Genomic DNA, 15,558 nt, shown 5'->3' with positions numbered 1-15,558 from the left:
TGCTTCCCCTCCCTGCCCTGCTCTTGGCTCCCAGCGCTGTCCCTCTGTTCCTCTTCCCTCAATTCTGAGGAACTCTCATTCCAACCAATTCTTATCAACACTGCCCTTGGTCTGCTGTGGCCTGGAAGAGGCCTGGGAGAGCTGTGTGGAGCTGTGGGGATGGGATTGTGGCAGCCTGGGAGGTTTGTGCAGCTCCCTGTGCAGAGCTGGGGCTGCTGTGCCAGCCCAGGGATGTTTCCAGCAGAGCTCCCACCCAAGGGATGAGCTCAGGGCTTCTCTTGCTCTGTGTTTATGCAGCAGCTGAGGGTAATTGGCCCTGGGGGTTTAGGGCACCAAGCAGTGCCATGATCAGGACTTGCACAGGAGGAGCTGTACCTTCAAAAAGCCTCTTTCCCCTTTGTTCACTCTCTTATTCTCGATTAGAAGTGTCAGAGCATCTTTCTCATAAGCCATGCTACATCCTCTGGCAGACCTGAGCACCAGCTTTAATAATTTCCTCTACCTGGATTTTCCTCCAGCACAGCTGGTGCAAAATGAGATTGAGGAGAACAGAAATCCCTGGCCAGGAACACCTTGGGAAGCTGCTTTTCTTGGCCTGAAGCTCTGGACCTTCCTGTGGGCTGGAAGGAGATGTACAGTCTGTGTTGTTTGTTTATTTTTAAAGGGAATGTGCTCCTGGGAGCTGCTCTGCTTGGCAATACCCTGGATCCAGAGCCTCGAGATGGGACTGAAGTGGCTCCTCTGTTCCTCACTCTTGCAAATTCTGAGAGCAAATAAAAACCTACCTGCAGTTCCCTGAGCTCACCTGGTACAAGGTGTGCTGTGGAGCTTTGACCTTCCCTCTGAGCCACTCCAGGTGCAGGGCAGCATCCAGGGAAGTCAGGGCGTGGTGGAAGTTCCCCTTTTAAAGGAATAAATCTCATTTCCTGCTGCTCTTTCAGCAATTTGTCCCTCTTGTCCTGCCCAGAGTGGGATGCTGGCGTTGTGTCCCTAAATTTTAGCCACTGTCCCTCATGCTGGAAGCCCGTGGAGCACAGCAAGCTGGAAATCCACGTTGTGATTTAACCAGAAACCCATCCAGAGATGGATCCAGACTGCCCCAGCAGCTCCTGGGAGCTGCCCTGCCAGGGCAGACGAGCAGTGCCATGCTCCAGGTGTCCCAATCATCTGACAGGAAAATCCTGCAGCCCTGGACCGTTGTCTCTGCCCTGACTGTGCCTTGCCAGATGGAAGTGCTGCTCCATTAAGCCCAGTCACCTGCCCGGGGCTTGGGATGGAGGTGAAAGTCCAAGGAAACGCTTGGCTGCCTGGCAAAGCTGCTCGGGGAGGAGGAAGGCTCCTTGCTAAGCGGTGCTGGAGAGCAGAGTGATTTACTCCCTTCTGTCTTTGGGGCTTACGAGGAGGAGTCACTCATGACCGAATCCATTTTTAGAATTTTCCATGGAGTGCTCCTTGCCCTCCTCTAATGGGTGATTATGGATGTCTGACCTGTTTCAGCACTCTGAATTTTTTGCTTTCTCTTAACTCCCCTGCTTTCCTCCTAATCTTAAAAAGCCCAACTAAACCCTGACGCTTCCCCTCTCAAAGCCAAATAATCCTCACAATCTCCATCTCCTTCTCTTCTTTAAGGCTTTCAATACTTAAGGTCTGCGTGATCTTCCTTAGGGTGTGAAAAAAAAAAAACAATCCAGGGAAAAAGCCCTGAGCATGCAGATTGAGGGAAGGGCAAACTGGTTTAACAGAACATCCTCACGACACACTCGCATCATTTTCTCTCTGTCACAAACACCCCCACCGCCCTGGCTGCTGATTTCACTGCAGTGCCGTGGTGGAGAGTGTGTTCTGGGAGAGGCAGAATGGTTTGGTGGCTGGAGGAGGAGGGAAGGGGATGTGGAGGTCAGAATTTTCCCTGATTCTCAAGCAGACCTGATGCAAAGGACAGCACTTCCTTTTATTTTTTTCACTTTTCAGAGTTGTTGTGTCATTCATTCATCCATCCCCCTGATCCTGTAATCACAGGAGGATGAAGATTTGTGGAAACAAATGTATTTTTTTTTCTCCAGATGCTGATTTCCATCAGAAGAGGTGGGGGATTATTGAAAATGGCATTTCCTCTTCTAGTGGTCACTGACAAAAAGCCAGGTTTTTCCACTGAAAAAGGATGTAATTGATGTAGTGGCCAGAAGCAGAAAAGTGAAAAATTAAACCACTAAATAAGTACATTTAATAAAAATGGAACAACTAAATAAGTCAGCTGAGGGAAACTTAACTTCCAAGTGAAAGATAAATCCATCATAGAACAAAACACAGTGAGGCTGAATTTTTTTTTCTTTAGGGAAGATTTTAAAGAAAGAAGAGCCTTCTCCTGCCCTGTTCATCCTGTGAGCACCCCACACCCTCCTTCCCCATCTGCAAAATAAGGAAACTCTCCTGGAAGACCCATTTGTGGGGATCAGCTCAGCAGTGCTCAGGGATGAAGACTCACAGGAGGAAACTCTCATTTGAATCTGTGCCCGGGGTGTGTTTGAGTGGAACAGGGATTCAAAAGGACTCCAGCACCTGTCTCCAGGCAAAATTTTTCCCAAAGACTCTTAGTCTGCAAGTTATCCAAGCCTGGGGTGGGGAGAAAGGTCTTTTATTGCATTGCCAGCAAGCGCACGGGAAGGCAGCCTGCAGCCCGGCGCTGCCGCTTGCTGTCCTGGTCCCCAGGGCTGGCAGTGCCCTGTCCGTGCCGGGGGCTGCTGGCCCCTGCCGTGTGCGACCCTGGAGGCAGCAGGATGTCATTCACCTCCTTCCCTCGCTGCTTTCCGAGCTTTAGAGCCTCTCCCGGCTCCCCTCGGCTGCCAGCGGTGCCTCCGGCAAGGATTGCTGCCTGTGCTGCAGTGGGAGAGAGCCCTTCAGACACCCAGCCCAGGCGTGAGGAGCCGCTTGCTTCCAGAGAGTCACCCTTTGCGTCTTGCCAGACCTTATTTGTGTCACTTGTGGCTGCTGCCAGCCCTCTGACTGGCTCCTGAAGCCAGCAGATGTTATTGCTCCAGGCTCGCCTGCTCGGTGGGTTGGTTTTGAACGGAGACAGCTTGGATGACTAAGGCAAAAACCACATTAGCGGCAGAGTCCAGGGTTTCCTTGCTGTGGAGGAAGTGAAAATGTCCCCCTGTTGACAGCCCTGACTTCTCCGGAGGGTCTCTTCTAAAAGTTAATCGTTTGTATCCCAAATTTAGCCTAAATGCAAAAGCATTTCCTCGCCAGCTACTGCACTGACTGTTGCCGTGCGGCGCTCCAGGAACAAGGAGGAGTTATCTTCCTGACTTGTGCTGGAGGGAAGCAACAGAGGGTGTTGGAATAAACAGGATTAAAGGATTTCATCCATAAATACGGGATTAAAGGTATCCAGTGCTCTGCAGGAGTCATTCAACCCAAGGAGAAACAAAGTAAGTTGTGCAGAAGGGCGCAGCAGCTCTGCCCGCAGCCAGCCCGTGCCGCACATCCCGCACCGCCCCAGCCCCGCCAGCGCTGCGGGGCCTCAGCCGCACCCCGCACCCGTCCGTGCCCCGGCCCGAGCCCCCGGGGGCTGCCGACAGAGCCCTCCGGTCCCCCCGCACCCCCTCTGCGCCCCCGTGTCACAGCGCTACCCCCCCGCCCTCGGTCCCCGCGGGTTCTGATGGCACAGGGGGTGACGGAGCCGCTCTGCCCAGCGCTGCCCGCGCCGCGCCTCGGGGCACCCGTGGGTGCAGCATGGGCCGGGCACGGCTGGGCAGGGCACATCTGGGCAGGGCACATCTGGGCAGCGGCGCGCAGGCGCGGGGTCTGCCTCGCCTGTGCCCCCCACCCCTGCCAGCGGCGGCACCCCCGGCCGGGCTGTACGCGCCCGCGGAGCGCTGCGCAGGGGCGGGGGGGGATCGAACCCTCCTTCCCCCGGGGAGTGGCCGCGGCTCCGCCGTATTTACCGGGGTGGGCGGTGGCGGCCGGGCCGGGCCGGCTCCCTCCTCCCTCCTCCCTCCCCGCCCGCCCCCCGGTGCCGGTGACTGGAGCGGGCGGAGCCGCGGCGGCCGATTGGCTCCGGGCATCACATGCGGCGGGGCCGGGCCGTGCCGGAGCCGTGCCGGGCTGGGCTGGGCACGGCGGAGCGCTCCCGCGGCGGGCACGGCAGCAGCGCAGCCCCTTCCCAGCCCGGCGCCCCGTCGCCCAAGGGACCGCGGCCACCGCGGCCACCCCCCGCCGCCCCGGCCATGAGGTCGGGCCGGAGAGACGCCACCTGTGCGGGGAGGTGAGCGGAGCCCCGGCGCCTTCCTCCGACCCCCGGGCAGCCAGAGCGGCGGGGAAGCGCAGGGGGTGGAGGAAGGAAAAGGGATATTTTTCGTTTTCTAATCTATCGATCTATTTTTGCTGCGATCGATCCCGATCCCGCAACTGAAGCCCCCGGAGGGAGAAGTGCTGCGCGCTGTGATGCGTCTTCCTCTCGCCTCGGCTGCCAGTTTGGATTGTAGCGCCCGGCTCCGTGCACTGCGAGGATGGCTCGGTTTGGGGATGATCTGCCAACCCGCTATGGAGGTGGAGGGCCGGCCGGGGCTGGAAGAGGGAGCAGCCGGCAAGGTGGCCCCCAAGCCGGCCAAAGGATGTATAAACAGTCGATGGCTCAGAGAGCCAGGACTATGGCTCTCTACAACCCCATCCCTGTCAAACAGAACTGCTTCACAGTCAACAGATCCCTCTTCATCTTCAGTGAAGATAATGTTATACGGAAATACGCCAAGCGAATAACAGAGTGGCCATATCCTTTCGGGGAGGCTGTGTGGGCACGGGGGGGAAGGTGGGGAGGGGGAGAGGGAGGCTGAGCGGCAGAGACCCCTCCGGGCAGCGCAGGGTGAGTGTCTGGTGCTGCTGCAGACGGTGCGAGCCGGGCTGTGCCACGGCTGTGTGTGCTGGGGAGCCGTGTGCCCGACATGATGCACGGCCGTGGCAATGGGAATCAGGGAATCGCTTCCGTGGGAACACGGAGGGTGCTTGTGCTGTGCTTGATGCCAGGGGTGTGTGTAGGACGTGTCAGGGCGTTTTCAGGGCTGAGATGTACAGGTGCACAGACTGACATCCCTACAATTCGAGTCAGGTTCTGTGAGATTCGTGCCAATGAATCCTGATTTGTATTTCCATCTTGGAACCTTTCAACTCTTCTGTCTTCCTGTCAGTAGAAGGAGGAATGTGAGATAAAAATGGTGACACCTTAGTATTAAAGCTGCATGGATACTCGGGGACATTGATAGCCCAGGTAAATCCCAGGAATGCAATCATTGCAGCTCGGTTTCAGCACATCCCCTCCCGAATCCATTGGAATCAACATGAATCATGGCACTTTGATTAGGTGCGTAGCCGAAGCTTAGGCTGCACAGGAAAAAAATAATAAAATTAGCAAAGCCTTGTGGCAGAAGGAGGCAGTAAGTGGGGAGAGGGATCATCTGCTGTATTGTGAAAGGGGCAGATGCTTTCTGTCTGAGACCCAGGCCAAGCGAGCTGCAGTGAGAAGGGGCTTTGCTGGCAGCGATGGTTGTAAGCCGTGAGCGGAGGGGAGCTGAGTGAGGCTCCCAGGGAGTAGATTCGCTGTGTACGTGTGTGTTCAGGAGTGCTTTACACCGGGGGTCTCAAGGGAGCCGGTTGGTTTCTTTCCATTTGCTATCACACCCCTATTAATCCTCAGCTAACAGCAGCAAGGCCTCCTCCCAGCCTCCTAGCAACACTTTCAGTTGCCACAGAGGCCAGCTCCTGCTTAGACTTCCCCAGTTTTCACTTCCTGAGGGGCTAACAGGAAAAATACACCAGTAGAGTCAATGCACTTCCCTTTTCTCTGAACACACTCACACACACAGAGGCATCGATCTTTCTGTCCTTATTATACAATCCCAGCGATTGCTGCATTTCCTCATTCATTTCTCCTTCCCTGCATTTAAGTCTGGATAAACAAGTCCCCAAACCCCGGTGGCAGGTAGAGCATCGCCTCGACTGCGAGGGCAGACTCGATCTTTCCCTCTCCTGCCTCTGGGGCGATTCGGCTGCATCTTTCCGGGGGATGTGGGGAGGGGACCCCCGGCACTGCGGAGCCGGCGGGACCGGCGGAGCCACCGGCGCTTCCCCGAGCCGAGCGGCGGGGCCGGCGGGCGGGCGGGGCCGGGCGCTGTCCGCGGTGCTGGGCTGAGGTTATCGTGCTGTTGAGCTGAGCTGACCACAGTGCTGAAGCCAGGATGGCCGTGGTGCTGAGCTGAGCTGACCATGGTGCTGAGTCGAGCTGACCACGGTTCTGAAGCCAGGCTGACCGTGGTGTTGAACTGAGCTCATTGTGGTGCTGAGCCGAGCTGACCACAGCTTTGAAGCCAGGCTGACCATGGTGCTGGGCTGAGGTTATCGTGGTGCTGAGCCGAGCTGACCGTGGTGCTGAGCCGAGCTGACCACGGCTCTGAAGCTAGGATGGCCGTGGTGCTGAGCTGAGCAGACCGTGGTGTTAAGCTGAACTGACTGTGGAGCTGAGTCAAGCTGACCACGGTTCTGAAGCCAGGCTGACCATGGTACTGAGCTGAGCAGGCAGTGGTGTTGAGCTGAACTGATCACGGCTCTGAAGCTAGGATGGCCGTGGTACTGAGCTGAGCTGACCCCGGCTCTGAAGCCAGGCTGACTGCTGTGCTGAGCTGAGCTCCCCGCGCTGTTGAACCAATCTCTCCACGGTGCCAAATCGAGCTCCTCGCGGTGCTGAACAGAGCCCGCCAGGGTGTTGTAGCTGCGGTGTGGCTCGGCGCTGTCCCTGGTGCTGAGCTGAGCTCTCCCCGGTGCTGAGAGGAGCTCTCCGTGGTGTTGAGCTGAGCTCTCCGCGGTGCTGAGTCCATCTCTCCGCGGTGCTGAGTCCATCTCTCCGCGGTGCTGAGTCCATCTCTCCGCGGTGCTGAGTCCATCTCTCCGCGGTGCTGAGTCCATCCCTCCGCGGTGCTGAGTCCATCTCTCCGCGGTGCTGAGTCCATCTCTCCGCGGTGCTGCGTGGAGCCATCGCCTGCCCTCGGTCCCACGGCACGGCTCCACCCTGGGAGAGCTGGGGCTCAGCACAGCTCAGAGCAGGAGATGCCAGCAAAAGGCAAGGGGGGACCTGCTGCTGGGTTTGGATTCTTTCCCCTGGGATCACTTCCCCCCTACATCCTGATAAGACGCTGAGGGTTTTATTCTCACTGGGAGAGGGCATCAAAAGTGAGCAGTAATTTGTGTTTTAGACCTGTGTAGATACTCTAAATCAAACTTTTCATGCCCAGCACTTATTTGCACCATGTGCTGAAGTTAAATGTTTCTGAAGAAAAATTCAGCAGATGGTGTTCAGCTGTGTAATCTATTTGGAGGCAGTTTAGCTTATCAGTCTCATTTAAAATCAATAATTATTAATAGTTTTTTATTTCCTTTGGACCTTTCACCTTCGTGCTCCTGAATTCCTTGAGCAGCTCAGATTGTGTGTGAGTCTCTAGCTCTCTCAAAGAAGAGAGGAGCCAATTGCCTACTTTTCTTCCAAACGCAGCCCAGAAAGAACCGAGGAAGTCAAGGAGACTAAATGTCTTCAAAAAATAGGAAAAGTCTTAGAATGTTCAGTAAATGTAATGTAAATGCAAATGTAAATGTAAATGTGTGGGTAGAAACACGATTTGGATGGGGTTCTCCTTGTATTATCCAGTGTCTTCTTTAACTTGTGGTCCCCACTCCATTTGAATACATGATTTTAGCTACAATCATAGCCAATTGTATTGTGCTGGCTCTGGAACAACATTTGCCGGATGGAGACAAGACACCGATGTCAGAGAGATTGGTGAGTTGCATTCATTTATTTTCAGGGTTTTTTTTTAATCCTGGTCTAATACAGAAAGCAGTTGGCCACTGAGTGTTGGGAGTGTTTGGGATCTATTTTAAAGATCCACACGTAAACAAACAGGCATTGAGCTGACAATCAGAAAAAATCTGTCACAGCAAGGAGGACTGTCCCCTCCTGATCCCATCTGCACAAGAATGCTTCATCACTCCAGCCAGCCCTGCCCAGCTGCAGGAGAGAGCTGGACCTTGGGCTAGGATCACGAGAGCCTCAAACTTAGGTTGTCTCTAAACCAGGACAGGAAGGGGCTGATGAATGCTTAGAGTTGTCTCTTGAATCAAATGAACTTCTGTGGCATTTTCCCAGGGAGTGGTAGAACAGACTAACCTCTCAGGATTCTGTGTCTCTTCCTGCCACAGCACAGATCCTTCAAAGCAAACTTTGGGTTTGGATGATTACACTTCCTTTCCAGAAAAAAAGAAAGAAATAGAACCAGCTTACAGAGAAAAATAATTTACCCGCAGGCTTTATGGTAATGAGCCCAATTACCTTATTTCAAAAGAAAAATAGAAGAATAGCTTCAAAATAATTCTCCCATTTATCATCACTGTAGGAAAACTGTGTAATTCTTGGTTTGATTTTTCTCCTACTTTTAATGGTCTGGAACGTCTTGCATGCCAAAACGCATTAATCCTGGTGCATGTTCAAAGGATGGATAAATCTGGATCCATATGTGTTTTCCATGTAAATGCTATATTATGCAAACAAAGATAACATTGGGCTTGCTGCCAGAAACGAGAGCCTCTGAATAGTGGTTGCTGCAGTTCCCAAGGATGGTCCATGCTAGTGGGCATCTCTGTAATCTCACTCTTCAGAAGCAGGAAAAAGTGTGTTAGCGAGAAATCCAGAGAGTGAGGATCAGGATTTGATACTGGTTTGGAAATGGATCCACTCCTGATGGCTGCCCTCCTACACAGGGCTTTCTCTCTCTGTTGGAATTATTTTTAATTGAGAAGACAGGAGGATAAAATGAATACATGATTGTACAGAGATCTTTCTGCCATTAAAGCTGTCTTTGTGTGCTTTGGGGCTGGCAAGGCCAGCCTGGGGGTGTGAGCAAAGCTCGGGTTTAGACCTAGGAGTGAGCTGGGAAAGTGCCTGGGGTGGTTATGATCCCATGGATTAGTGAGGGGGGAAGGTGGTTTTGGGGTTTTCAGGCTTGGCAATCCTTTAGTTCATGTTGGTTTTGTGTTTCTCTATATCCCCAGATTTATAAGGGCATCCTAGAGGCATTTTATTGTCCTTTCCCCCATTGCATTAGTTCCATTTTACGGTGCACACACCTTCAGATCCTGCCCAAATCATTCCAAAGGGGGGCACTGGCATTACCACCCAGCAGGGCGAGAGAGCTGTGTGAGTGAAACATATGATCTCTGCCCTGTTGGCTCTGCCTTGGTGTGCAAGGAGGTATTAACTCCTGATTTTTGTCCCAAATATTGTGTTTGGTCCAGATATTCTGAAGCCATTTTAACTACTGCACATTCATAACTCTGAAGTATAAAGGGATTTTTCATAGAGCAACACTGAGAACCTTTACGAGTCATGAAATACTATTTATTTTCAGCATCAGCTGTAAAGATTAAGCATTGTGAGTAAGAAAAACTGTCTTCTAGTTTTCAAAGTGAAACCTCTTTAGAATTCTCCTGTTGCTTCCACAAACTGGAAGGTGTTTCATTGAAAATGTTACAAATCCATGTTAAACCACAGTAGGGGAACATTCCCATACATCTACAGATTTGTTGAGCCAAATTGTAAGTCCGTGTAGAACAGCAGCTGCTTTATTTCTGTCTTTAGCAGGAATGGAATTGGTATTTTTTTGGTTAATTGTTAATGGGGATGGTTTTTTTCCTTCTGGATTCATTAAAATATCCAAATTGTAGATCATCATTGAAGAGTTAATCAGACATTAAAGATATGAGATGCACATCACAAGCCTTTTGTGACTGGGAGATGTCGCAGAGCTGTTGAAGAAAACCCAACACTGCCGGGATACTTAGTCCCATAGATACAAAAACTCAAAGATTGTTTGTTAAAGCTGAGAAAACGAGGTGGAAGCCATACAAACATTTTAATCATTTTTGTCTTCTAACCAAAATTTCCCTCTATTTATCTCTCCTGACACCTGAGATATGAACCAGCAGTGCAATCTCACTGTCATGTTTTCTGTGCCCCTGTTACTGTCAGACAGGTTTAACTGAGCCCATGCCTCAGTACATGTGATATTCCAAGATTTCGAGTTGGGAGAATTCTCTCTCTGCCCATTTTCTGTATGCACAGAAAAGCATTATTTGGAAAACCTGGTGAAGAGCAGAGCTCTGAGAAAGCACCAGTCTGGTGCTCAGAGCATTTAAAGGTGAACTGGAGGGTTGGCTTCAAGTCCTCGATCATCAAACGAGAGGAATAAACTCACTCTCCCACCAGCAGCACACTGACCTACCCTGAGGCCCTTGCTTGCTCTGAGCTGGAAGTCTCACAAGCTCTGGATGCTGGGAATGTTTACCTCACCTTAGGAATTGTCCACTGTTTGCAGGTTTGCCCCTGTCCATCTCCAGCTGTGGAGTCAGTCTCCCTCTCTCCCCATAAATATTGCATTGTTTGTACACACTGGAGCCAGGCCAGCTGCCAAGATGCTGAGGGAGCTGTTCTGGGCAGCCCAGAGCCAGGTGCTGAGAGCTCCAAATGTGGGAATGTGACGTTCCCATCCTGGCCCCAAATGGCCTTGTGGGCGCCTTGCTCACGAGGCTCTTGGCTCTCCAGACACACTCATTCTCTCCCTGTCTCCTTCCTAATTGCTCAGTTTTCCGTGAGAAGCTTCAGGAGACTTCTCTCAGCATGATTTCAGAACTTACAGGGCAGGAAATCTGTTTTCTGCCCCTTTCTGGGGCAGCCCCTGTTTGGAGGCACCACAGGGGCTGTGGGATTTCACGGCATGTTTGGCTCCCCTGGGTGTTTTGGATGCAAGGACAGAGCATAACTTTCCCCAGATTTTCAGCATGACAGCTCTGGCAATTTACTAATGGATTTAATGCTTTCTCCCATCCACAGGCACTTAGAGCAGTAATATGTGAGCTGCTCGTATTAACCTCTGCATGAACAAAGCCTTTCACACCCAAACCTCTCCAGGCTGTCACATCCAAAGGCCAAGGAAAGACACTAGGACATGAAGCAGGAGTGGTAATGACTTTCCAGACTCAGAAGTTGTTTCTGATCAGAAACATATTGATTAAATGTGTGTTTGGCCCAGTCTCAAGCTCTGCTGTGTCCACAGCAAACAACTTGCTGGCACAGCTCTGGCTGCTGCCCAAATTCTCCGCCCTCCTTCCAAGCACGCACAGGGATCTTCATCAGGACCTTCTCTGCCCCTCTTGAGCCTCAGCAGGGGCACAGCCTCCCATCTGAAGGGCTGCAGGATGCCCTGGCAGGGGCTCTGAGCTGAGGCAGTGCCATTTCAGTGCTGCACAGGGCATTCACCCATGTCCTTCCTTCCTTCCATCACACACAGTCAGATGAATCCTTTTGTTCAGCAGCAGGACCTCCACACAATGGGGCATAAATTTGATTTTTCATCTCGTTGTCACTGCCCTGATTCTTGGGCTGAATCAGTGTAAATTTAGGCAGGCTTTAGAAAAGACCCTCTTTCTCTCCCCTCTTATTTCCCCAGCTGCTCACTGCCAACCCTACAGATGAGAGTTTTCCTTTGTAATAAACACCCAAATCCATTTGTGAGCCTTCCTGCTTCCCTCGAAGCTGACAAAAACTCTGACCCACTTCCTCAGAGCTCTGCGTAGCGCCAGCTTTGGGAAGAGCACATCCCACCAAACCCTGGAGTACCTGCAGCCTGGCTCTTTAAAGCTGGGAGCTGTAATCACCAGGCACCTGACCTAGATTGAGCAAAGACTGGAGTAGATACCAGGCTTCAAGGAAGTGAGGGAGTAATGTGGAGGAGTGGATGTGGGTAAAGGTAGCTTTTTTTGTGTGTGTTAGAAGAGCTATTTTTGGAGGCACGCGAGTAGTTGTGGGATGGGAATTTGGGATGGGCTGGGAGGCCTTTGTGTGCAGGGATTGTGTGGAGTTGTTGAAGCAGGAGCTGGTGTGGGGTTGGAGAAAGGCAGGCTGGGCTGGCAGAGGGCTCCTGTGTCCATGAGGAAAGGCAGAGGAGCAGCAAGGAACTTCTCCTGCAATCACACAGGATGATTTCTGACCCCTTCTTCCTTCTTTTCTGCACTGGGTTGGAGCCCTGGGATGTCTCCAGCTCTTGCTGTGGAGCAGCTGCTGGCAGATGTGTGTTGTAGGATTTCTGGTGAAGGGCACAGAAGGTCTGATGGGCTTTGCTTGTGTTTCTCTGTGGGTAAACAGCTCTGAGATGGGCAGCTGGAGGTCTGTCAGTGGTGACTCCTCTGTGCTCTGGGCAGCATCAGCGAGGGACTGAGGGCTTGGAGGTACTGCTGCTTGTGAAAACACCTCCCTGGCTGGAGGGAAAGCCAGTTTTGGGTGTGGATTTTCATTTTCTCCTCTCCATTTCAGCCAGAGGTGCAGTGTGAGCTCAGCAGGGCCTGCTCTGGTTTGCTCTGTGTGTGTCTGCAGGTGACTGTCACCTCCCCACAGGGCAATGGCAGCTGGAGGTGTTGGGGCTGTGAGGTCAGAAATGTGGAGGGGAATAGAGACAACATGAGGTGAAAGATGAAATCTGTGGGAGAGCTGCTCCCACTGTGTAGGGAGACAAAATTTGAATTCAGCCACTGATGGAAGTGTCTCCAGATGTTCTATTTTCCAGCAGCTCGGAGGCACCTGCAGTGATTGGAGCTCTCTGGTGGACTTGCTGAGCTGGGTTATGCCAGCCAAGCTCCTCGGGAGGGCTGTGCTGGTACAGACCCCAGCACGGGGGAGGCTGGAAAGGACACTGTGGGACATCTGATCCCACCTACCCCCTCGGGCAGGGCCATCCCAGAGCACAGGGCAGAGGGGCGTGTTCAGATGGTTCTGGAATATCCCCAGTGCAGGAGATTTCATCTCCTTTCTGATCTCTGCCCAGGGCTGGGCACTGCCCAGGGATGAAGTTGTGCCTCCTGTGCAGGGGGAGCTCCCTGGGCTGTTTCTCTGCTGCCATTTCTGGGCCCCCAGAGCAGAGCCTGGTCCATCCCTGACCCCTCCCTGCACACAGGGACACCCAGGGACACCCAGGGCTGAGGGCCTCTCTCAGCATCACCTCTCAAGGCTGAGCAGACCCCACTTTTAGGGATGAAAACCTTCATTTCTGGAGCAAGTGCTATCCCAAAGTGTGGGTTGGTGCCAGAGGTGAGCAGAGTTGCTGTGCTCATGTCAAACCTGCTTCTTCCTTGGTTCTGTGGCCACAAACCTCAACATTCCTGCTCTTTTTGCATCAGAGAACAAACAATCCCCTTTTGTCATTAGGAGAATTGCAAAATGCAGTCAGCTGTGCCTCAGACAGCAGATCAGCTCTTTGGTTCTGCTGGCCAGAAATGCCAAAGCCACTGGAATAGAAGATTTCTAATCTCTCAACGTGGAAATTTGCTTCTTTTTGGGTAGAGCTGCTTTGCTTCCATTGGATTCAACTGAAAATCCCAGGATTTAAGGCACATTTGGAAATTGGTTACTGGTGCCAAAGCTGATGAACATGCTCTTGAAATTGCTTTTGCCTCTTGCTTTGTTCCCATTTCTTGCCCAAATCTTCCTTTCAAATGTGAATGCTTCCATTTAGCACTGGATTTATGTTGAAATTCCTGTCAACAAAGTCCAATCCCGAGAGATCTGGTGCAGAGATGGAATAAAAGTAAAACTGTGGAGACTGAGCTTGATTTCCTCTGTAGTGAGTAAGGACACGAATCTGTGCTCCCCAGGGATGTGTTAGTCTGCACCACAGACCTGAGACACAAATCCTGCTGCTCATGGGAGGGACTGGGAATTTCTCCCTGAATCAGATCCACAGAGAAAGGAAAACAAATGAGGCTGCAGCTGTGAAAATTGAGAAAATGGAGGAGAAAGAGCGAAGGAAGAGCTGATGGAATAAATGATAAATAAATAATTTCCTGTCAGTGTTGTCAAGCTTGCCATGCTGACTGTTGCTCCCCAGGACATCCTCTTGTTTCAGGTTCCTGGATGAATTGTGGAGCATCTTCCCTGCCATCTTCCCTGCCCTTCCCTCCTTCCAGAAATTGGTGATCTCTAATTTAAATATACCTTTAGAGCAAAATCCCCTCCAGAACATTCCATAGAGGTGGAAAGTGTGGGGTGAGACCATCAGGATGAAGGCAAATAGAATTGCTGATTAGAAAAGAAAATTAATTTCAGAGAAATAGTAATGAAATACTTCTCTGTGCTTAGTTCCAATAAACCTAAACCTTGTTTCAAAAAGTGGGAAAGGCGTGAAGTTGGTGCCTGCAGCTGTCTAGAGGATCCATTACCAGAGCAGGAGCACGGATATCTCCCTGACTCCTTTCATTTTTCTTCTTTTCCAGGATGACACTGAGCCGTACTTTATTGGAATATTTTGTTTTGAAGCTGGTATCAAAATCATCGCTCTGGGCTTTGTTTTTCACAAAGGCTCCTACCTGCGGAACGGCTGGAACGTGATGGATTTTGTCGTGGTCCTCACAGGGTAAGTGACCTCCTGTCACCCTCAGCTTGGGTGTGGTGTTTGTTTACTCTGGGCTGGGATTGTTTGGAGTGAAATAGTGCTAAAAACCCTGCATTTCTGGCTGTGGTAAATCTAAAGAATGGCTCCTGTGCTGAATGAGTCACTTGCCGAGCGCTTGAACCAACTCAAAAGTGGGTTTGAGGATATTTCTTTGTAGATATTCTGGTGTGTATCTGATCCAGACACTTCCTGACATTTCTGTGACTGCAGGTTCTAATTGCCACCGGCACTTGAACCTGATTTAAATCAATTTATTTTCTGACGTTACAGGATGACTTTAAAAGTCAACATGGAGTGCCCTAACAAATTAAATGCATCCCATTTTTAAGCTGTTACAACTCTGAAATCGGCCACGTCTCTGCAGGAATGGATTTATTCCCCTATAAAATAACTTTCCCCAAAAGAATTCGAGATGTTTGAAAAGAATTCAAAATGTCTTATTAAGGATGGAGGTGAAAAGGTTTCGTGTGCATTTTGTACTCTGGTTGGAGATGATATCACTGATTTCTCTCTTGAAAATGCTGACAATATTTTACATTATGCATTGCAGCAGTTTCTGTCTATTTATATAAATAGAGGGTGATGCTAGTGGATAATGAAAACATAAACATAAACACTTCTAGTCTACAAATTGGGCTTTAAAGCTTTGAAGGAAACGTTCCAAAGGTCTGCATGAGGTCCTGAGCTTGCAGCCTTCATCTTGGAAGGATTTCAGTTAATTTTCCCCCAGAAACTGCAGCCTGGCTCCTGGTGTTGATATGCTTCCCATATCCATCCTTTCACACACTTTCCCTGCCTGTGTGTGTGATGAACGTGGATATTCCCTGCTCCTGGTGCTGCTGTGGAGTAGGGAAATGCTTGCATACATATACAAATGTATTCATTAGCTCCATGATCACTGTAATTCGATTTGCATTCAGGGCACCCTGTGATACAGCACTTGAGAGGACAAAGGGAATTCTTGATGTATTAAGAGGAGGAGAATAAATATGCAGGGCTTGATTCTCCTGCTGCTGGG

General features: G+C 51.1%; 1 protein-coding gene across 10 annotated transcripts in view; it reads left to right on the top strand.

The window, feature by feature from the left end:
• The first annotated feature begins 4,075 nt into the window (after window positions 1-4,075).
• The window catches only part of CACNA1B (calcium voltage-gated channel subunit alpha1 B), a 279,796-nt gene continuing 268,313 nt past the window's right edge, over window positions 4,076-15,558 (top strand). For 7 of the 10 annotated variants that reach the window (XM_085076378.1, XM_085076379.1, XM_085076376.1 and 4 more), the window contains exons 1-3: window positions 4,077-4,771; window positions 7,720-7,825; window positions 14,362-14,501. In XM_085076378.1, coding sequence (XP_084932504.1) covers window positions 4,512-4,771; window positions 7,720-7,825; window positions 14,362-14,501 — 506 coding nt within the window. In that variant the 5' untranslated portion in view covers window positions 4,077-4,511. Of the gene's footprint in view, window positions 4,772-7,719; window positions 7,826-14,361; window positions 14,502-15,558 lie in introns of all 10 variants that reach the window. The other 3 variants (XM_085076372.1, XM_085076381.1, XM_085076380.1) reach the window with 3 other exon arrangements.

This window comes from Lichenostomus cassidix, chromosome 17 (genome assembly GCF_008360975.1).
Source record: "Lichenostomus cassidix isolate B80296 chromosome 17, HeHo_3.0, whole genome shotgun sequence".
In the NCBI taxonomy this organism is placed as follows: Eukaryota; Metazoa; Chordata; class Aves; order Passeriformes; family Meliphagidae; genus Lichenostomus; species Lichenostomus cassidix.
Note: the sequence above shows the minus strand (reverse complement) of the source record. Positions and strands in the feature narration are given on the sequence as shown.